Source organism: Halichoeres trimaculatus, unplaced genomic scaffold, assembly GCF_033239565.1.
Source record: "Halichoeres trimaculatus isolate MK-OKI-2021-1 unplaced genomic scaffold, fHalTri1.1 fHalTri1_scaffold_13, whole genome shotgun sequence".
In the NCBI taxonomy this organism is placed as follows: Eukaryota; Metazoa; Chordata; class Actinopteri; order Labriformes; family Labridae; genus Halichoeres; species Halichoeres trimaculatus.
The window spans coordinates 6,176,009-6,198,839 of record NW_027437191.1 but is presented as its reverse complement, the minus strand read 5'-3'; the positions used below and the strand labels follow the sequence as shown (position 1 = coordinate 6,198,839).

The window sequence follows — 22,831 nt, the reverse complement described above, 5'->3', positions numbered from 1 at the left end:
TGTTTCTCTGCTCTGCGGGGAGCCATGTGGCGTTTCAGACACTCATGGTTATATCCAGGGCTTGACATTAACTTTTTTGCTCACCAGCCACTGTGGCTAGTGGTATCCCTGAGTTACTAGCCACTCAGTATTTTCACTGGCCACAATTTGTTGTTGGATAATTATGTTCAATATGACTAAAGCTGATGATGACATGCTAAAGTTTACTTAAAAAATATTTACAACCTCTTTAAATGTAAATGACCCCTATGCACACTCAAAACAAGACTACATCAATGTTAAAATCCACAGGTCCTTAATCAGGTATTCAGCTCTGATAAAGTTGTGTGTAACATTGTGCTCCTTTCATATGAAAATATGCAGTCTATTAAGACAAAGTAATTAAAATAGTAGTTTGTTATTGCTTATAATAAAATGGTAAAGGGGATTAATTAAACTGATAAAAACTCAGCAAGAGACACTGTCTGCTTAAATATTTATTAACCATTGTAATCAGAAAATCATTTCTTTTTTCATGAGAATGACAATGAAGGAGAGGTAAATTAAATTTCCTCAGAGCTTTCATCATCAGAGTCATCTTTTTGCTTGTCTCTATGCTCCATGTTTGAGATAAAATTCAACCCGCCAAAGTGGCCAGTGGGAGCAGCGGTGTTACCAGCCACTGCTGAAATCCACCAGCATTTGGCCGGTTGGCCGGTGTTAATGTCAAGTCCTGGTTATATCTCTTTCCACTCTCCAAGCAGCTGAAGGGTTTCTCTCCTCCTCGCCTCTCATGCGCTGAGAGCAGCTGAAGGGTCTGTCTTCTGTCTGAATTCTCATGAGTTTAATCAGATGAGGTATATAATGAAAACTTTTTTTCAAAGTAGCAACCCTAACCCTTCATTATAAAATTAATATATTGAAATACACTTGTCAAATTCACAAATGTGTCTGGGCACATATGTCTTTTGTTTGTTTGTTTAGGGGACAAGCTTCAGTATTACTATTTAAGAATCAAAAGAAAGAAAAAAATAAAAGAAAGGGGAAAACTGTAAAAACAACATGGTTTACATACCATCAACTATTTAAGGTTAAAGCAAGAAAGAAAGAAAAATAAAGAGTGGGTTTTAAAATTAAAGCTTTCTTTTGTTTACAACAAACATTGTTTCTTTTTCCACCATTAAGTTTTTCTTACAAAAAAAAAAAGAAAGGAAGAAATATGTGCCAGGACACATCTGGGAATTTGATAGGTGTTTGGTAAATATTGGTCTTATAATTTAGCTGCTTTTAAGAAATGTGTTTTGAATCGATCATTTCATAAATCAAGTCAGTCAAGTTTGCCATTGTTTACAGCAAAAATGTTCCTTTTTCCACCATTAAGTTTTTCTTTATGTAAACAATTTTGATCAAGAAAAAAATCACATGAGAAACATTTTTATTTTGATGGTGAAAACTGTTCCTGACTTTTTTCTCCAACACCATTGAATCAGACCCAGCACAACTTATAAACCAGCTGGTTACTGAGAGGAAGAAAGGCCTGCTGTCACTGTTAGTTGGTCAGCTGCTGGAATTAATTCACCTCAGGGGTCATTTCTGTTTCTGCTTTAAGGTTAAAACACTTCCTGTTCAACAAAATTATGATCAGAGAAATAAAACAGTTGGTCACAATTAATTGATTTATTAATAAATAAGGAAAAAAGTTCTAAAAATACACATGCATTCATTGAATAAATTAATTTAAGGAAAAATAATTTTGATTTAAGACGCACACAAACACGCAGACGTACACGTACGTGCTCCCTTTTTGCTTTAAACTCTGACACCAGCTGCTGCAAATCTTTCTAGTGGAAAACAAACTTGTGAAAATTGCTTTAAAAACACCTTCGATGGCCCTTTTTTGGAAACTTGAAACCTCTATATCCATCACCAGCTGACAGCCTTAAGCTGTTAAAGGGCCGTTCTGTACAATTATCAAGTGTTAAATATTTTTCAGTTTTGGGAAACCTTATCTTTTTCTTAACCTCTGCCAGTTCAACACCTACCTTTGTACTGTTTCAAGCTATTTATTGGATTTAAGCTGCTTGAATTTCATAAAAATCTGGATAAATTGGGCTGTTCTAACCGTCTTGGGATCCCCCCGGAAGAGCTAGATGAAGTGGCTAGGGAGAGGGAAGTCTGGGCCTCCCTGCTTAGGCTGCTGCCCCCGCGACCCGACCCCGGATAAGCGGAAGAAGATGGATGGATGGATGATTCTTTTTTAGAAATAGCCTTTTAATTGAAAAACCTGTTTTTATTGAAAGTAAGAGATAATGCAGTTAACACATTTTTAAATAAGCATCATAAAAGGGTGAACAGGTCCCTGAAAACAACAACAATAAAAGCCCAACAAGTTGACAGAAAACATTGATTGAGGGATAATTTTATTGACTTTGGTGTGCTGGTCCTATCCACACCAGTTATATATTTTGAGATTATGTTACATTCAGTTTGGGTATTTCCTGATGCAACCACCATATTGCATTCCCATCCTGAAGGAAAATCTGATACACTTAGTGCCAATAAAGAGTAAAATGAAACAAAAAAGTGAACGGACTAGTAGCTCACTACATTTTGCAGAAAATAAGAGTGAAAATAGAAACTCTTGTTGATACCCCATGTTGATTGAGTGTTTTGTCTTGTCTTTTAGTTTTTGTAGTGTGAATGAGTGTGAATGAATACAATGTTATTGTTTCAAAATTGTTCTGTTTTATGTATCTAAAATGTCTTTTACTTTCCTGTACACACATCAATAACAGAAAATCTAATGAAAATATTTGGCAAAAAAAATAAATAAAAACTCTTTCTCTAAAACCCGACTGACAAAATGTTTTACACTTCATAGCAACATCAGACAGAAAAAAGCAAAAAATATGAAATCTTATGAGGCGTGAACCAGAATATTTTGATAAATTCATTATTTGACTAACATACTACTTTTTAAATCAATAATAAATGTACATGTTGCTACAGTAATGTGTGGTGTAGTGTTTTTTTATACTATTCAGTATTTGAGCTTTGTTCAGGTTTCTGTGCAGTTCTTCCGTTCATACACTAGATGGCAGTGTTTGTGAATACTTCAGACACCTCATGTTTTCCTGTGAGGCTTTTTGCTGAACAGTTCAGGGTTTGTTTTAGGGATTGTCCCTTAAAGGTGCAGTCAGTGCAGAGGGTGGACTGTTCCTCAGCAGCTGTTTGTTTCTGTAGTGTTTGTGTAGAGAGGAGGAGACTCTCCCTCAGACACAGAGCTAGGGATGAGTAGTAATCAGGTTTTATCGATACCAGTGCCCCGCTATTCCTCTATCTATCTATCTATCTATCTATCTATCTATCTATCTATCTATCTATCTATCTATCTATCTATCTATCTATCTATCTATCTATTCCTCCTCCTGAGAATTTACTCTGTAAAAAAGTAGGCTTTATACTTTTCTGTGTCAACAACATTTCGTTGATTTATAAGTAAATACTGGATTTGGATGTCTTTGGATGTAAGTTAAAATACATAAGAATTGACACCTCCTGTGACATTGATGTAGTGTTTTGTTATATATTATTGACTGAAATAGGCAATGTAGTGTCTCGAAGTGGTTATAGGAATACTTTGAATTGGTGAGAACATTGAGCTTGTCACAGTTGTGCTGAGTTGTGCTTCCTCTTTGGAAAACATCTGCGTGTTAGTAATTTGATATTTAGAGGTTTCAGTGTTGTTTACTAAGAGTAACTGTGATGTAAGTCTTCGATGAAAGTTGAAATTCTGTTACAAAACCAAAGTTTTACTGATGTATGCTAACCACTACCATATCAATGCAATTTCCTATATGAATTAGCATCAAGCTAGCGCTTTTTTTCTACATTGTTTTTGGTACATTACTAGATGTATATCATGTTAAGTGTATGAAAGAGGAATCTCCTGTGAGAGAGTAATGTACTTTTATTTGTGTTTCAGTTCTTCAGTAAAACTTCAATCGAAAAATGTTTTATTATTATTAACTGTTGTGAACAGGAACTGGTTTTTGAAACCCATCCCTACACAGAACACAGACTCACATAGGAATCAGAAGACCACAACCCAAACCCAGGATAGAGAGGTTCAGTGAAGGTGGTTCTGAAGGTGTGGAGGTGGATCAGTGTGTCAGAGGAGACTCTGTAGAAGGACAGAGTGCCAGCAGGACAGTCCACATACACGGCTACTCTGCCATGGTCAGAGGACGCGGAGCGAGAGAGGACTGTTCTACTGCTATTGTGCCAGACAGAAAAACCTTCATCAGAGCAGAACAGACTCCAGGACTGATCGTTATATCCAAACCCACCATCATAACTGCCTCCTTTCCTTCTAACTCCTCTGTAACTCACTGAAATAAGAACCCATCCCTTTGAATCGACCTCCCAGTAACCTCGACCAGTCAGACCATCTCTGCACAGCACCTGTTCCCAGAAGTCAAATCTTTCTGGATGATCGGGATATGACTGATCTTCTCCTTCAAACGTCGCCTCTCTGTTGTTGTCAGACAGTCTGATGTATCTGTTTGCTGTGTTTGGGTCCAGAGTGAGGTCACAGAAATCTGATGGAGATAAAAAGACAAAACACAGCAGCAGTTAATCATCAGACACACCTGAAGGCTTTATTCTTTGTTAGCTGACAGTCTGTTTGCTCATCATGCATGGCCACGGGAAGATAACTACAACAAAGTCTCCTCAGATGTTTGTCTAACATGAGTCTGGTTCTGTCCGAGGTTTCTGCCCGTAAAAAGGAACGTTTTTTCTTGCTAATATAACTTGCTAAATGTTGCAATGTGCTTTACTCATGGTGGGTTAAGATGAAATCAGACATAAACATCAAAAGGTCCAGACCCGTTTATGTTTTTGGAAAGTGGAAATTGCAAAGCTAAATAGGTGCATTTAAAAAAATCCAGTGGAAATTCAAATAGACAGTTCTGAGCGCTTCAATATCTGATTTTCACTAAAGTTCATGTCAAGCTGGAACGACAACATGCAAACACAAGGGTCTGATACCTTTTTGTTTTGTGACCATTTTATAGTCAGAATGCATTGGATGTGACATAGTCACTGCTGCTGCCTGCCTCCATTGCTATGTCTCATTTGTGCTTTAAATGTAGCCTTGAGGATTGTCTTTCACCCTTTGTCTAAGTCTTGTCTTTAATGCATGAAGTGCTTTGATCTACTTTCTTTGTGTCTGTTCTTATTGTGTGATGTTGTATGTCTTTTCTTTTTGTTTCAGACCTTATTTAACCGTAAGTGTAACGTATGTCATTGTTTCTTAAAAACTTAATGATTACATTTTAGGCTGCCTATTTGACAGCTGGCCGGGGACTGCACCTGGAAATGAGCCGTAAAGGCCAAAGCTTCCTCTCTGACTGTATATTGAATCAAAGGGGACTGTCCACAATACAAACAAAAGTAAAACTTAAACCTTTAAATACTTCTACCAATTCCAGACCAGCAATCACTTTATTAACCAAAGGAAGGAAACGCACAGAACTGCCATGACAGGGCACTGCAATACGACCTATAGCTGCTAAGGGGTGCTGCAGCACCCTCAGCACCCTAACTTCCCATGGCCATGTCATCAAGAGTCAAATTGGCTCCATACTTACACTTCTTCAGACCAGGTTTTAACCACTGCTGTCCAGCATGGTCCACCCTGGAGGAAGAAACACAGTTAGAATGATTTTCTGTCCAACATGAGTCCTAAACTGCTCACCATGAAGCAGTGATCCTCAGTTTGTCCCTGTGGGCTCAAACTCAACCAAGACAACAGAAGGACCATGCTGTGTGTACTTTATGTCTTAAAATGTGGTTGGATGAACGTCTGCTGCTAAACACCACTCTGAGACCAAACAGAAAAAATCCTCTGAGGATGAAGCAGACAGACTAGCCTCAGCCTGCCAAAGCCAGCCACAGAATCACTCACTACAAACCATGAGTGGATGTTCACTGAGGCTGAATATATGAAAGAGGAGTTTCTCTGCAGCTCTGATGTTGAGTTTCGTCCTCTTGTTTACATGGAAATGGCACTGTAGCCGACCTAAAATCGAAAGTTTTAGAAATAGCCTCCAGAGTAAAATTTTTCTGAAATGCTGCCGCTTTGCTTATTACACTTTCATTTTGGTATCTTGAATTGCCATGGGCGAACCGGACAACACCAGCTGTAACAATGGCAGTCTAGTGTGTTGTTTTTGTGCTGCTGAATCTGCTGACTGCCTTTCAAAAAAATGTCCATCTGTTGCACCACCGTTGCACTTCTCCTGTTTTGTTTATTAGCAGCTGGCTGGACTTCTTCTGGGCGGTGGAGGGGTGTTATATGGGAGAGGAGTTATACTGCTGACTACAGGCCTGGCATGCATACTACAGTTTTTTCAGTCTCTCAGTGTTTCTGTGTAAGCGTAGATTTCTTTCATTTTTTGTTTAAATTACCGTATGCACAGTCATGCACACTTCACACACACTATCACTATTCGAGCTACAAAACAATATGTCATGTACATGGTACAGGCTTTACCAGGTACCAGGACATAATACACGGGGGAGAGTTGCTTTTTGCAAAGCCCAAGGGTGTGTGTGTGTGTGTGTGTGTGTGTGTGTGTGTGTGTGTGTGTGTGTGTGTGTGTGTGTGAGAGAGAGAGATGAACACAGTGGTGTGTTTCATAAGTTGGTAGAGCCAGAAATGAGGGCAGGACGGCGATCTACAAATGTAGTTACGAAATAACATTATTGCAGATTACGGGAAAACTAGGTTTTCTCTCACATTTGGGCATTTTTTGGCCAAACAGTACAAATTTTTGCAAAGACAAGGTTTCCAGTCAAAATCTGAAAAGTTTATGTTGCTTGAACAGTAAAATCTCCAAAACTGTAAAAGATGTCTAAAAGTTGGGTCACACATAAATTAACAAAAGATTTGTGAACGTTTTACAGCAAAAATAAAGTCTGTAGGTGGAAGTATGCTGAAGTTTTAGCAACGTTTAGAGAAAATTGGAGGGGGGTGTCGAAGATTCCAATTCATTCTCTATGGGACATTTTTTGCTGTTTTTCGAGGATAACTCAGCCAAAGTTTTGCTAAATAACAAAAAGAGTCACAGCACACCATTCCTGATCAATCGGCACATTCTGATGTATAATTTGTGGGGGGTTTCTCAAAATCCTAGGAGGAGAAGCAAATCAAAAATTTGTGCGGAACATGAAAAAAGAGCCCCTATCCTCTGTAGCAAAGCTACGGAGGAAAGGGGCTTGTTGTAAGCCCGAGCCACTAATTTCCACTTTGAAATATGAAAACATTAGGAAAACAAGAAGCTCCTATAGCTAAAGAAAGATGTTCCTTTTTCACATTCAATATTAAATATTTTTTTATACCTTAGTGTGCCCAGTGGTTCCTTCAGTTCAGACAGCAGTTTGACTCCTGAGTCTCCTAGATGATTGTAGCTCAGGTCCAGCTCTCTCAGGTGGGAGGGGTTGGAGCTCAGAGCCGAGGCCAGAGAAGCACAGCCTTTGTCCGTGATCAGACATCCTGACAGACTGGAGTGAGAAGAAAAAAGAATAACACTAATCAAAAGTCAGCAGATTATGACTATAGTCGTATATAAATGTTTTCAGCAGGATCAACAGAAAATCTGACCTGAGAGTTTCCAGTTTACAGTTTGAACTCTTCAGTCCAGCAGAAAGCTGCTCAACTCCAGAATCGTTCAAGTTGTTGTTACTCAGGTCCAGCTCTCTCAGACTGGAGGACTGTGAGCTGAGGACTGAGGACAGAGCTTCACAGCTTTTCTCTGTCAGGTTACATCCACTCAGCCTGAAGAAGAAAATGAAAAAGACCAAACAAATGCTTACATGGTTGCCACGAGCAGAGTGAAATCTATTTCTGTTTCATTAGTTCACTCACACAGCTTTGTTTGCAGCTCTGATCACTGGCAGCAGCCTCCGAAGAGCCTCTTCTGAAGCAGAGTATTCCTTCAGGTCAAACAGGTCCAGATCCTTGTCTGAGGACAGTAAGATGAAGACCAGAGCTGACCACTGAGCAGGAGACAGTTGATCTGAGGACAGACGTCCAGATTTCAGGGTTTGTTGGATCTGCTCCACTAGAGAACGATCATTCAGTTCATTCAGACAGTGGAACAGGTTGATGCTTTTCTCTGCAGACACATCCTCATTGAGCTTCTTCTTGATGTACTCCACTGTCTTCTGATTGGTCTGTGAGTCACTTCCTGTTTGTGTCAGCAGACCTTTCAGGAGACTCTGATTGGTCTGCAGAGAGAGACCAAGGAGGAACCGCAGGAACAAGTCCAGGTGTCCTTTTGGACTCTGTAGGGCCTTATCCACGGTACTCTGGTAGAGGCTTGATGGTTCAGGTTTGTCTCCGGATGTTGTTTGTTGTTCTTCCTCCATCAGGTTGAGTCCAGACCTGGTGAAGGTCAGATGGACGTGAAGAGCAGCCAGAAACTCCTGAACGCTCAGATGGATGAAGCAGAACACCTTTTCCTGGTACAGTCCCCTCTCCTCTCTGAAGATCTGTGTGAACACTCCTGAGTACCAAGAGGCTGTTTTGATGTCGACACCACTCTGGATCAGGTCTGGTTCATAGAAGATCAGGTTTCCTTTCTGCAGCTGCTCAAAAGCCAGTTTCCCCAGTGACTCAATCATCTTCCTGTTCTCTGGACTCCAGAGAGGATCAGTCTCAGCTCCTCCATCATACTTGATGCTCTTCAGTTTGGACTGAACCACCAGGAAGTGGATGTACATCTGAGTCAGGGTCCTGGGCAGCTGTCCTCTGTCTCTGGTCTTCAGCATGTCCTCCAGAACTGTAGCAGTGATCCAGCAGAAGACCGGGATGTGGCACATGATGTGGAGGCTTCTGGAGGTCTTGATGTGGGAGATGATGGTGCTGGCCTGCTCCTTCTTTCTGAACCTCTTCCTGAAGTACTCCTCCTTCTGAGGATCACTGAACCCTCTGACCTCTGTCACCATGTCAACACACTCAGGAGGGATCTGATTGGCTGCTGCAGGTCGTGTGGTTATCCAGAGGTGAGCAGATGGAAAAAGTTTCCCCTTGATGAGGTTTGTCAGCAGCACATCCACTGAGGTGGACTCTGTAACATCAGTCAGGATCTGGTTGTTGTGGAAGTCCAGAGGAAGTCGACACTCATCCAGACCGTCAAAGATGAAGACGACCTGGAACTCTTCAAACCTGCAGAGTCCTGCTCCTTTGGTTTGAGGGAAGAAGTGATGAACCAGTTCCACCAAGCTGAACTTTCTCTCCTTCAGCACATTCAGCTCTCTGAAAGTGAATGGAAATGTGAACTGGATGTCCTGGTTGGTTTTATCTTCAGCCCAGTCCAGAGTGAACTTCTGTGTTAAGACTGTTTTCCCGATGCCAGCCACGCCCTTTGTCAGCACTCTTCTGATTGGTTCCTGTCTTCCATGAGAGCCTTTAAAGATGTCTTCTTGTCCGATTGTTGTTTCTGCTTTGTCTGATGTCCTAGATACTGCTTCAATTTGTCTGACCTCATGTTCCGCATTGACCTCTCCAGACCCTCCCTCTGTAATATAGAGCTCTGTGTAGATCTCATTTAGAAGGGTTCGGGTTCCTGCTTTAGAGATCCCCTCAAACACACACTGGAACCTTTTCTTCAAGTCAGACTTCAGTTTGCGTCTGCACTCTGGCCCAGCAACAGATTCTGGATGAAGAAAAAAGAAATGTAATAAATAAGGCTGGATGATATACTGAGATTTAAACCACATTGATATATTTCTTCAATGGCACTGCCCTGCTGGTGACATGGACTCTGTTATGGCTGCTGTACTTTGTTTTGTTTTACCTTTGTTAAACTGTCCTAATTGTGTTTTTATCTGTTCAAGCGGATGTGTTTAATTGTCATTTTTACACGTGTTTTCGATGAGTTCTTCAGTCCTTTTCTTCCTCATGAGTAAGGATGGGTACCTTTCACATTTGAAACGATACGGTACCGATGCCTGGTACCTGGCAATCAATACCGGTACTCAGTGGTACCAATTTTCGGTACTTTTTTTGTGTTTCTGTGTTAAAAAATAACAATTTGTTTAGTAATAAAATACACGTGGTGCACTCTTTGGATGTGAGCTCAGCATGGATATTAGGAGAAATGTGAGATGACAGAGACACAGAGAGACGCTGCAAGTCAGAAAAGTTCAGGCAGCTCACGCTGACACGAAGATGTGTCACGGTAGTTCAGAGAGAAAGAGCAGCGCCATCGTGAGAAAAGACGACGGAGATCATCGAGAGGATCAAAGGATGGAGCACCTGAGATGAAAACGATCAAAAAAGTTTGATATTTCTGTTTTTTGGACCAAAAACAGGAAGAGAGACATAAAAGAAGAGAGTCCACTCTTCTTAAGTAACTTTGGTGTTTACATGGTCAGAGAAGATTATTTGGGTCTTAAAAGATCATTCAAGATGCTCTGAAAATGTCTGGCAGCTAATGAGTTAATCTTGCGTTAATGTGCGGTGTAATTAATTAATCTAATTAACTCGTTTAAGTCCCAGCCTTACTTATTACACTTCGACTCACAAAATTCTCTATTAGCATCTGCATATTAGCGTGCTCTCTCCGTGTGTACCGCAGATCGCATTTTTGACAGATGCTCACTCCGCTATAAATCCACTAACTCCGCTATAGAACCTATGCACCCTGATGTTAGGAAAGATAGACGCAGTGAGCCATCTTCTCATTCAGCCTCTTTGGTCGAAAGAGAGGAGGAAAACAAACATGCATGCATGTGTCAGTTTATCGAGGCTGGCAAACTTACCGAGGACGTTTTTATTTATCATTCGGTTAATTGATTCATTGATTATCGTGACAGGCCTAGAGCTAGCAGATATAAAAGTTTAAGCACCAAGCTCTCCTTCCTCCATCACTCTACTCAAAAAAACAATCTGCACTAGCATAGTGCTACAGTATGATTATGAGGGCTGTCCCACTCTTGCATTATTGTATTAATTGGTATTTTGTTGTGTCATTGGAATGCCACAGTGACACAGCTCCTATTCATTTATTAATCTATTATTTTACAACAGGCACGCTGTTAAAAATTGGTAAGAATAATGTATTGACTGTGAGCAGCACTGCACTTATGTCCTTATGTAAGTTTGCGCCTGTTTCTCCTCACCCTGTGTCCATGTCAAATACAAACAGCCTCTTTGCTGCGCCTCCCTAACTCTCCGACATGACAACCACTCCTCCCCTTCCCCTCACCTATACTTAGTGCAGCAAAAACACATGGATTTAGCCCGGAAAGGAGAGTCGGTCAGATGGTCTTGAATTACCCATCCCTAGCCAAAAGGTGATGAGTTTGAACCCCTGTATATCGTATTCTGTGATATGGCCTAAAATTTCAAGATGTCAATAAAATGCCACAACCCTGAGTCCTATTTCTGACGTCAGGATGGATTTGATTCGGCTCCTCCAGGAAATCCCTTCAGCTCATCTTTTGTGAACAGTTTGTCACAGCTCATAGATGTGAAACAGATGTGTGCATCATATTAGGAGCAGAGTGTGAAATGTAAATCTTTCTCATGTTGTCTCTATTTCCTCTTTCCATCATGTTAAACGTGTTCAAATCGTCTTACTGTTCTGCAGACAGTCAGCCAGCTCCTCCTGCTTCATTCTCTTCAGGAAGTTCAGACAGATCTTCAGGAACGCCTCTCTGCTCCTCCTCTGTTCGTCATCCTCATCCTCCCTCTGACTCTCAAAGCATTCTGGGTAATCTGGACTCAGAACTTTCTGTATCTCTATCAGCTGGCTCTTTACAAAGCTGATGATGTTCTCCTGGAGCAGCTGAAACAGGAGAAAATGTCAGGTTGAACTTGTAGAAGGTCAGACCAGGTAATGCGTGACAGACAGAAAGCCTGCTGGTCTGAAGAGTCCAGCATGGAGACTGGATCACAATGATGCTACAGATCTTAGAGAGATGTTGTTTGCAGTGTGTCAAAAAGCTCCAAACAGAATGAGTGTGTGTTCTGATTCTCAGGAGGAGTGTTTGTACATTTACACACCATCATTATGGATTCCAGCTGTGTTTGCTGCTGTTGCTGGTCAGATTGACCAATGGGAGCCTCTGATTTCAGCTGCTGAACTCTGTGGAACAAACAGAAGATCATAGAGTGTTAATAACAGAATGACACACATGTTCACCTTCACAGAGAAAACACCAACTACAGTTAGGATGAGGGCTACACGATATTCGACAACACAAAATTTGGATAATTCTGTTTCATGTGTTACACTCTTAGGCCACTTTATTAGGTACACCTTACTAGTACGGGGTTGGGCCCCTTTTTGCCTTCAGAACTACCTTGATCTTTCATGGCATAGATTCAACAAGGTACTGGAAACATTCCTCAGAGAGTTTGGTCCATATTGACATGACAGCATCACACAGTTGCTGCAGATTTGTCGGCTGAACATCCATGATGAGAATCTCCTGTTCCACCACATCCCAAAGGTGCTCTATTGGATTGAGATCTGGGGACTGTGGAGGACATTTGAGTACAGGGAACTCATTGTCATGTTGAAGAAAGCAGTCTGAGATGATTCCAGCTTTATGACATGGAGCGTTATCCTGCTGGAAGTAGCCATCAGAAGATGGGTACACTGTGCTCATAAAGGGATGGACATGGTCAGCAACAATACTCAGGTAGACTGTGGACTTTAAACCATGCTCAGTTGGTACTAAGGGGCCCAAAGTGAGCCAAGAAAATATCCCCCACACCATTACACCAGCAGCAGCAGCAGCCTGAACCGTTGATACAAGGCAGGATGGATCCATGCTTTCATGTTGTTGACGCCAAATTCTGACCCTACCATCCAAATGTGGAGCAGAAATCCAGACTCATCAGACCAGGCAACGTTTTTCCAATCTTTTATTGTCCAGTTTTGGTGTTGCTGTGTGAATTGTAGCCTCAGTTTCCTGTTCTTAGCTGACAGGAGGGTCACCCGGTGTGGTCTTCTGCTGCTGTAGCCCATCTGCCTCAAGGTTGGACGTGTTGTGTGTTCAGAGATGCTCTTCTGCAGACCTCGGTTGTAACCAGTGGTTATTTGAGTTACTGTTGTCTTTCTATCAGCTCCAACCAGTCTGTCCATTCTCCTCTGACCTCTGGCATCAACAAGACATTTTGTCCCACAGAACTGCTGCTCACTGGATATTTTCTCTTTTTGGACCATTCTCTGTAAACCCTAGAGATGGTTGTTGGTTAAAATCCCAGTAGATCAGCAGTTTGTCAGATACTCAGACCAACAACCATGCCACATTCAAAGTCTCTTGAATCACCTTTCTTCCTCATTCTGATGCTCAGTTTCACCAGTTTTGACCCTAAATGCTTTGAGTTGCTGCCATGTGATTGGCTAATTAGAAATTGGGGTTTACGAGCAGTTGGGAAGGTGTGCCTAATAAAGTCACTGGTGTATACTGCAATATTATTTAAAGTTTGCTGCTTCACTCTGTTCAGCTGAATTCTCCCTGACTCTCCTTGAAATGATGAGAACAAACCCTCAACCAGTTGCCTCTGTCACTCTCTGCCTCCATGAATGGTGTTTACTTTGGCAAAGAGTGTTAATTATGTTGATATAAATAACTGTAAAAAAAATACACAGAATCTGGAAGTTGCTGTTTTTAACCCAAAAAGGGTTAAGTATATCACCTTATGTGATGTTAACCATAATCAAACTGTCAGACTGTCAAAATCTCTGCTATGCTCTGCTCAGATTCTTTCAGTCACTCAGAGCGCTAGGAAGGTGCTCTGCCCGTGCGAGTCATTGCATGAAATGTGGTCAGATAAATAAATAAATGATGCTCCTTTAGATTTATTAGTTTAGTGATTGGGGGAAGACAGGCTACATAAACTTCAGTGAAAGGCTCAAATATTTTTAGACATCTTTGTTTTTTTTTCCATATCACATGACTTTGCAATATGAATATTCTGCATGCACATATCCTGATGGTGATATTGAAACAACATATCATGAAGCTCTGGATAGAATCAAATGTTTGACACACAAGAACAGAAGATGACTTTGAAAGTCTCACCTTTCATCGGCACTGATATCTCCAGACTTGAGCTCAATGGGTTTGTCCATCGACTGATCACAGCTGGGTCCAGATCCAGGAGAGTCTGATCTCTGATGTTTGATTCTGACAGGAGGACACACGCTGATGAATAAACATGACGAGTTAAAATCTTCAAGGGCTGCTGAACTTTTCTTAGGTTTGAATTCTGATTTAAAAAAAAAATAAGTGACGGATTCTTACTTTGAATGTTCAGACTGAAGACAGCCATCTTCAAAATTAATGGGTTCGAATCTAGAATTGTCACTCTTTAAGGACACACAGCTGGGTCCAGATCCAGGAGAGTCTGGTCTCTGATGTTTGACTCTGACAAAAGCACAAACACTGATGAATTAACATGACAAGTCAAAATCTTAAAGGTTTGAGGGCTGCTGAACTTTACTCAAAACTTTGCTTAAGTTTGAATTCTGATAAAAAAAAAAACAAAGTGACAGATTCTTACTTTGAATGTTCAGACTGGAGATGGCTATCTTCAAAATTAATGGGTTCAAATCTAGAATTGTCACTCTTTAAGGATACACAGCTGGGTCCAGATCCAGGAGAGACTGGTCTCTGATGTTTGACTCTGACAAAAGCACAAACACTGATGAATTAACATGAAGAGTTTAAATCTTTTAGGGCTGCTGAATTATACTCAAAACTTTTCTTAAGTTTGAATTCTGATTTTTTTTTAAATTAAGTCACAGATACTTACTTTGAATGTTCAGACTGAAGACTGCCATCCTCAAAATTAATGGGTTCAAATCTAGAATGATCACTCTGTAAGGACACACAGCTGGGTCCAGATCCAGGAGAGTCTGGTTGCTGATGTTTGACTCTGACAGAACCACAAACACTGATAATTAACATGAAGTGTTAAAATCTTCAAGGTTTGAGGGCTGCTGAACTTTACTCAAAACTTTGCTTAAGTTTGAATTCTGATAAAAAAAAAACGAAGTGACAGATTCTTACTTTGAATGTTCAGACTGAAGACTGCCATCCTCAAAATTAATGGGTTCGAATCTAGAATTGTCACTCTTTAAGGAAACACAGCTGGGTCCAGATCCAGGAGAGACTGGTCTCTGATGTTTGACTCTGACAGAATCACAAACACTGATAAATAAATATGAAGAGTTAAAATCTTTTAGGGCTGCTGAACTTTACTCAAAACTTTGCTCAAGTCTGAATTCAGATTTTTTTAAAAATGAAGTCACAGATACTTACTTTGAATGTTCAGACTGGAGATGGCCATCTTCAAAATTAATGGGTTCAAATCTAGAATGATCACTCTGCAAGGACACACAGCTGGGTCCAGATCCAGAAGAGTCTGGTCTACGCTGCTCCTCTGGTCTTTAACACACAAACACAGCGAGTGTGAATAATGATAATTCAGTGATGTGAGTGCTGAGCTCTGACATGGAGAAGAGTCATGGAGAGCTCGAGATCCTGGTCTCACCTCTGAGCTCTGGTCTGGCTCTCCTGGTCCCCACACAGAGCGCTTTTAGCGGGAGGGGCTCCCTCCTCTCTGTCCTCACACTGATTCATAGCAGAGCCTCCACCTAGAGCTGCACGATTTGGGGAAAAGGTGCGATTTGCGATTAGGTGGACAATATTGCGATTGCGATTGTGCTTGCGATTTAATAAAAAAAGTTGTGTCATGATGAGTCTACAGACTTGCTTGGTTATCATGGAGAAAAATCTGAATTGCATGTGCTGACATAGGGATTGCGATTGCGATATCCTCTTTTGCGATTACGTAATTGCGTGTGCTGACATTGCGATTGCGATTATCGTGCAGCCCTACCTCCACCTACACATAAACACAACATGTTCATTCATTACTTCAGGATTTACACCACAGGACACACACTGCTCTCTAACACACTCAGCAGTTTTACATGCAGGTTCTGTCTCCAGTGCTGTTTACTGCTGTTGGATCCTGATAGAAACAGTTTATAACTCCACCATAAATGGTCGGACTGTTTTACAAAATATTCAAGACAAGGTCACAATAATTTCTGACAGATGTAAATGTATGATCCAGATCCTGGCAAAATTCTGGATACTAAGATCTGGAGTATGAAACATGTACTAGGTCATCATCATTTTCAACACTGTCAGGAAATAAATTATTGTACAAACCTGCAACTAACACCAAATTGTAGCAGACAGTCTGCTGAAAAGGAGTATAACATTCAAGTAAGATTGAAGTGTTGGTGACAATCACAATATGCTTGAAGGAGGTCTGCAGGCTCTGAGTGCTTTTCTAGTTTAAAAAGTGGCGCTACAGATGCATATTTGGTTGAAGGTAGTCAGCAGATCCAGAATACTGGCGTGTATGAATACTTAATGTGAATTTAGTATTGTTTTGTTTGTTGTTACAATTTCAAAGTTATTGTTTGCTAGCTGAGGTGTGAGTAGATATTTTTTAAACAGCAAGATTTTTCTGACCTGGAAAATGGGGAAACATTTTATTTCATCCTGTTACTACTATACTGCGCCTGTTATTCGTTTAATCTGGATACGAATAGGTTGCCCTTTTGGACTGAGGAGTCATCAGTGTAATTAAAGAATGGGGGACTTTTTGATGAGGGCTGGACAAAAATCCCCTATGTACTTTTATAGGTACCGACCGAATTCTGTCAAAAGTACAGAGTACCAATTCACATAAAATCAAAAGGTACCATATTTAGGTACCTAAATGCATCCTTGTGACTGTGAGGGAGTGGAAGAGTAGGTGATTTTCCATGCTGGACATGAACACAGCATTGCAAGGTTATATATTGGAGAATAAATATGTTAAATTGAAAAAAAAATGTATTTTATTCTTCAATAAATTGATATTTTTTTACCACTATAACACAGAAAGTACCGAAAATTGGTACCGTTGAGTACCGGTACTGATTGACAGGTACCGGGTATAGGTACCGTATCGTTTCAAATGTGAAAGGTACCCATCCCTATGTATTGTGCTTGTAAAAAACACCAAACTCAATTGCATGTGTTAAAATTGAAAGGTTTATTAAAAGTTTTTATCGATCGAAACACGGTTGTAGTTGAAACAGTGAAAATACAATGAAAACAAAACAAGTCTGTCAACTTTGTGCTAAATGCATTTTTAGCTTGATCCAGGACAGAGGATTCAAAATGTCTTGCGTCCTCCACTATAGCATCATTTGTGGAAAATATTTAAATAATACATTTTTGACTAATCATGGCTTCATCTTTTTAAAGATGCATGTAACAATCCAAATTTGTACCTTAACTAAGAACTGGTTATTTTATTTAATGTATCAGGGGTTTTTTTCTAGTGTTAGCAATACTTCTGTTAACCCAGTATTGATTATGTTCTGTTCACTATTTCATGGCTGAGGAGTACAAAAAAGAACTAATAAAGGAAGGAGATTTAATCAGGGGTCAGAATATTCAAGGCAGAAGGGGAACAAAAAGTCATAACACAGTTGTGTTTGTGTTTTATGTGACTTGTAACAACTAAGAATGGTTCATTACAGTACCGAACTGCTATCCCATCTCTCCACTGGATTGCACACACTTTCCCTTTACTCTGTGAAGTGGGGGTGATTCAGGGGAAGTGTCCATGCATTTGTTCAACAGACAGTTAAATGTGAGTAGTGTATTCACCTGAATTAGGGCTGATGTGTTTGGTTGAGAAATTGTGAAACTGTCAATGTTAATGTATATTTGAAGCAATCCTGGAGTTATATTAATCCTTTAATACTATTTAAGAAAAAAATGTATTTGGGTTAAATAAAATTTTTTTAACAATGGTTCCAGAAATGTATTCCTGAAACTGCAGCCAACGGTTATCCAATTCGGTAGGTGGCGCCGTCTGAGCGCTGTTGCGAAAATCTAGGGTCCAGGAAATGCGGTCCCAGAGGTGCGGTCCTGAAACTACAGCCTTCGGTATTGCGAGAAAAACTCCACTCTGGAGGCGGTTTGCAAAAGTTTCCGTTAAAGGTCGCTTAAGACGCCGTCTACGTATAAATAGTAGGCCACGTGACTCAAGCATTTATTTGCCTGACGAACACTTCCGGGATCGATCTACGCACTTAAAATTCAGCCATCCTGCCCCAGAGTACCGTTAGTTTAACACAAACCATGCTGTACAATAAATTTAACCGTTCAGAACATACCATCGGAGATTAAGATGTTTACTGAGACCTAAAAGCTGTTCAACAAACTAAAGTTATCGACATGTAGTTTCATTTTCACTTACCTCTGTAACTTTTTCCCCAACAAACATGAACCCTCTGTCACCCACCCTGCCGCTTCACTACAGATAATATCTGAGTGGTCAAACTTTCACAATCCAGGAAAACGACAGGAACTAGTCCAGGTGTGGATTTCTTCACATTGACGTGAACATTAATCCAAACTAACTCATCCTAACGGTCACAAGTCACCGCCGCCCTTCAGCGTCTTGTAAGGGTCGGAAGGAGACATGAGAGCAGACTGACAGATACGCCCCCTTTTGGAATTTCACTCTCTGATTGGACGATGCAGAGGCTCAGACCTCCCTTAACTTCACAGCACCGGATTCTGTTTCTGCCAATAGTGAACTCGTCAGAGTTAAATACTAACTTTTGGAAATAGAGTCATCATATCTATTCAGTCCATGAATACAATATAGTAATGAATCCAATAGATCTGCTGGTCATCACGTTTCAACAAGTTCCCTGGAGATATTATAACATACAGCTCAGACACTGAAGGCCACAGGTTGATAGCAGTGTTGACAGTGGGAAGTTGTCACCTATTGGTTATGTCTAATGTCATAGAACGACAACTGCTTCCCAAAACAAGCATATTCTACAATTCTAAAATTCTACTATTTAACTTAGCAGATGCTTTAGTCCAAAGCAACATAAAACACAAGCTTCACCCTTCTGATCTGGTTCAAATGGGAGGACACTGATGGCTCCAGATAGTTAGCCGTCTACATTTGATTGTCATCACTGTAATTCAGCAATTAAAGATTTCAGTAGGGATAACAGTTGAACAGAAGTATGGAGATACTTAAACCCAAAAGAAAAACAGTACTCCTGGTTCAAATCTAATAGCACATCTAGATCTAGAATAACTGGCTCCCCACTGTTTCAATCTTGCAAAGAACACTATCCCAGGCACCACAAGAAAAGAAAAGGAAAAATAAAGGTTATTGGAAGTTTAATTGCATCTTGAAAAATAAAAAAACATTGGTCAAAGATAAAAGGAATTTTAAAAGAGATGGAAACACCAACACAAAAGACTCTTTCCTCAAGAAATTTGAGTTTGAAAAGTTCAAGATAAGAGAAATGTTTATTTAATCTAGCAAAGGGATATTAAAAGGCAAACAAAAGGGAGAAACCAACCTATTTCAGGTAACAAGTCAGTACTGTAAAATGGAGTTGAACAATGAAGAAAAAGAAAAATTAATGGAATTGCAAAACAAGCCAGATGGCTGGCATCTCAAAAAGGTCCATGGTGCATTTATAAGATCAAAAGCTAAGTGCATAGAGACTGGAGAAAAAAATACCTCATACTTCAATTATTTGAAAAAAAGAAGGTAAGAAAACAAGGCAAGTTTATTGATAAATGAAACAGAATCCAGTAACCAAAAGATAATTGAGAAGGGAGTTTATATGTTTTACCATAAGCTTTTTACTCTGAATATTCTACTGCTGAATCAGATAACTTTTTAAAAATAATTTAAAAAATGATACACGCTTTCAGATAAATCTGTGAGACAGATTTATAACAATCAAAGAATTGGATACCATCATCTCAAAACTGGCATCCAACAAATCTTCTGGCTCTGATGGGCTCACAGATAATTTTTACAAATACTTCTGGAAAGGTAGAAGAAGTTTTCTATTTAAAGCAACACAAGAATGTAAAGAAAGAAAGAGTCGATGTCAAGCATGAAGCTAGGTGTTATAACTTTAACTCATAAACAATTTAAAGACAAACATATACTTGACAATTTAAGACCAATAACTTTACTGAGTAGTGACTTTGAAATATTATTTGAGTGCATCGCAGCAAGAATGAAAATAGGCTTACCTCAAATGATTGATGATGTGCAATCTGGTTTCCTGGGTGGAAGAGCTATACACAACAACATAAGACTATTATTGGATTTGATAGATTACACTCATCCATCCATACACTGGGTTTATTGCATTCCTGGGTTTTTAGAAAGTGTTTGATTCAGTGGAGCATCCTTTCATTGTAGAAACTTTAAAGAACTTTGGATTTGGTCAAAAATTGATTTAATTCAAATTTTACACAAGGATACCAATGGTTGTGTAGCTTTGGAACATGGTACCTGTCCAAGATTCACAGTCAGAAGAGGCATTGGTACCATCTACTTCACTGTTTGTTGTTTCCTAAATGGATATTGTATTTTTGCAACCAGTATAAATACTATCCATTTAGAAAGAAAAAAAAAAGCAGTGAAGTAGTTGGTATTAACATTAAAGATAGATAGAACTTTATTTGTCATTGCAGCAAATACAACAAAATGAGACCCAAAATTCTAATAAGTTAATTCGCCAACATTATTTTTAAAACTGAAATGAAATTTAAACAGCACTTAACTTAATCACTTAATCAACTTAATCCCGAAACATCAATCAGTTCAGAGGAATCGCCTTACTGAATGTGGAAGGGAAGATTTTCTTCTCAGTGGTGGCAAAGAGGCTTACCATCTACGACCTGGTAAATAATTACATCGATACCAGCTGCCAAAAGGCAGGCACCCCAGGATTCCCAGGTTGTGTGGAACATTCAGCCATGATTTGGGAGCAAATTCAGGTAGCTAAGCGTGAGAAGTCCGATCTGCATGTTGTCTGGCTGGATTTGGAAAATGCCTATGGTTCTGTCCCTCAACAGCTCATAACCTTTGCCTTGGAATTCCTCCACATCCCAACCTGCATCCAGACTCTGGTTTCCAACTACTTCAACAGCCTTCAAGTCTGCTACACCACTCAGGATACCACCACTAACTGGTACCAACTGGAGAAAGGCATTGCAATGGGCTGCTCAGTCTCTCCCATCATCTTCACGGCAGCCTTCGAGGTAACCCTGATAGACACTAGGCAGATAGGGCGAGGAGTAAGGACACAGGCAGGCCAGCGACTACCAGCCCTGCGGAGTTACATGGATGATGTAACAAGCCTGCTACAAACAGCGCCATGTACTGCCAGGCTCTTGAACAGGTTTGAGGAACTCCTCAGTTGGGCTAGAAGGAGGATCAAACCATCACAGTCCCGCAGTCTGTCGATCCGGAAGGGAGACAGAAATTACCTCATCTCGTTCACAGTGAGCGGAGAAAAAATTCCACTGCTGGCAGAACAACCTGTCCGAAGTTTGGGAAGGCTGTATACAGCTGGGCGGTCTGACACTCACATGCCGACCACCATCATGCAGCAGCTTACAGACGGGCTGGGGAGGATTGACACGTGCCACCCCAGGGAAGCTTAAAGTGTGGTGCTGTCAATTCACCCTCTATCAGCGCCTCATGTGGCCCCTAAAGCTGTGCGAAATCACCTCAACTCAATCGCCTTTCCAACATAGGCCTGATTGGGAAGACCACACTACAGTTGCCACTAAAGTCCATCAACCTGGGCTACAGACAGGAGAAGGCGACTGACCCCTTTGTGAGAAACACCAAGGCACCAGTGCGAACAGGATGCAAATGGAAGGCAGAAGAGGCTGTTGACCAAGCCATCAGCAGGCTCATGCATAGTGAAGTTGTGAGCAGGACACATGCAGGTAGAGCTGGATATATATATATATATATATATATATATATATATATATATATATATATATATATATATATATATATATATATATATATATATATATATATATATATATGTATGTATATATATATATATAAAATTGATAGATAGATGGATACAGATATAGACAAAGAAAAGATGTATATTTTTTGAAGAATTCTTATTTAGATGTGACCATGACTTAAACGAATTTCCTAAAACTCTCAGATTTTCACCAGCAAACACTTCTTTACTGGAACTTGTTGTAAAAGCACAATTCACAACTCATAGTACTCCGCTGTGGAATAACAGACAGGTTTTGGTCAATTGCAAGTCATTATGTTAGGAAACTTGGATGGAAAATGGACCATTACACATCTAATAAATGAAACAGGTGAATTTCTAAACCATAGGGAATTTAGCAACAAATACAATCTGCAATGAAAGAATACGAAAAAATGATACAAGCTTCTATTAAAACAATAATTTCTCTAACTTTTGAAACTGTTGAGCATCTTTTCTTTCAGTTTAAAATTGTACCTTTCTGGTTTGCATTTCAGGAGTGGCTTAGCTCTAGAGATGTTGTTTTGCAACATTTAACAGTCACGTCAATTAAAGCAGGAGTGTTTCAGAAGAATTAAAATGTAGAATTTTTGGTAAATAACTTTATGTTGTTTGGATATCATTTTATTTACAGGTGCAAATATATAAAGATCAAACCTCATACTGATGAATGGAAAAAATGAACTATAATTGTTTGTAAAATCACTCTAATGCATTCAGGAGAATAATGCTCAACGTCTTAGTAGAATTGTTATTGGAATAAGACTTTCACGATGTATACACAGATTTGTATTTATATTGTTGTTGTTTATAGACCCTGTATCAGCACCAAAGATGGACTTTGTCAAGAACATTTTTACCTTGTTGTTTTTATT

General features: G+C 39.9%; 1 protein-coding gene across 2 annotated transcripts; it reads right to left on the bottom strand.

Annotated features, from left to right (window-relative positions):
- Positions 1-1,731: 1,731 nt before the first annotated feature.
- On the bottom strand, positions 1,732-18,582 carry LOC141801941 (uncharacterized). Of its 2 annotated transcripts, XM_074685283.1 has the most exons (15): positions 18,344-18,582; positions 15,563-15,671; positions 15,331-15,456; positions 15,079-15,219; positions 14,822-14,962; positions 14,570-14,692; positions 14,311-14,433; positions 14,089-14,211; positions 12,059-12,140; positions 11,633-11,840; positions 7,913-9,704; positions 7,649-7,822; positions 7,387-7,548; positions 5,634-5,680; positions 1,732-4,580 (listed from the first exon to the last, which is right to left on the bottom strand). In XM_074685283.1, the coding sequence occupies exons 2-15, from the start codon at positions 15,649-15,651 to the stop codon at positions 4,045-4,047; spliced, it is 3,867 nt and encodes a 1,288-aa protein (XP_074541384.1). In that variant the 5' UTR covers positions 15,652-15,671; positions 18,344-18,582; the 3' UTR covers positions 1,732-4,044. The 2 variants fall into 2 exon arrangements, with proteins under 2 accessions (XP_074541384.1, XP_074541385.1); XM_074685284.1 differs by lacking the exon at positions 14,570-14,692 and having other exon boundaries at positions 14,822-14,944; positions 15,079-15,201.
- Positions 18,583-22,831: the final 4,249 nt, after the last annotated feature.

What these genes read in the sequence shown, in the direction of transcription:
- LOC141801941 (XM_074685283.1), bottom strand. Translation starts at nt 15,651, where the DNA reads ATGAATCAGTGTGAGGACAGAGAGGAGGGAGCCCCTCCCGCTAAAAGC. An exon ending in GATATCAGTGCCGATGAAAG is followed by an intron (nt 12,141 to 14,088) that starts GTGAGACTTTCA and finishes TTTGTTCCACAG; the next exon opens with AGTTCAGCAGCTGAAATCAG. An exon ending in TGTAAACTGGAAACTCTCAG is followed by an intron (nt 7,549 to 7,648) that starts GTCAGATTTTCT and finishes TTCTCACTCCAG; the next exon opens with TCTGTCAGGATGTCTGATCA.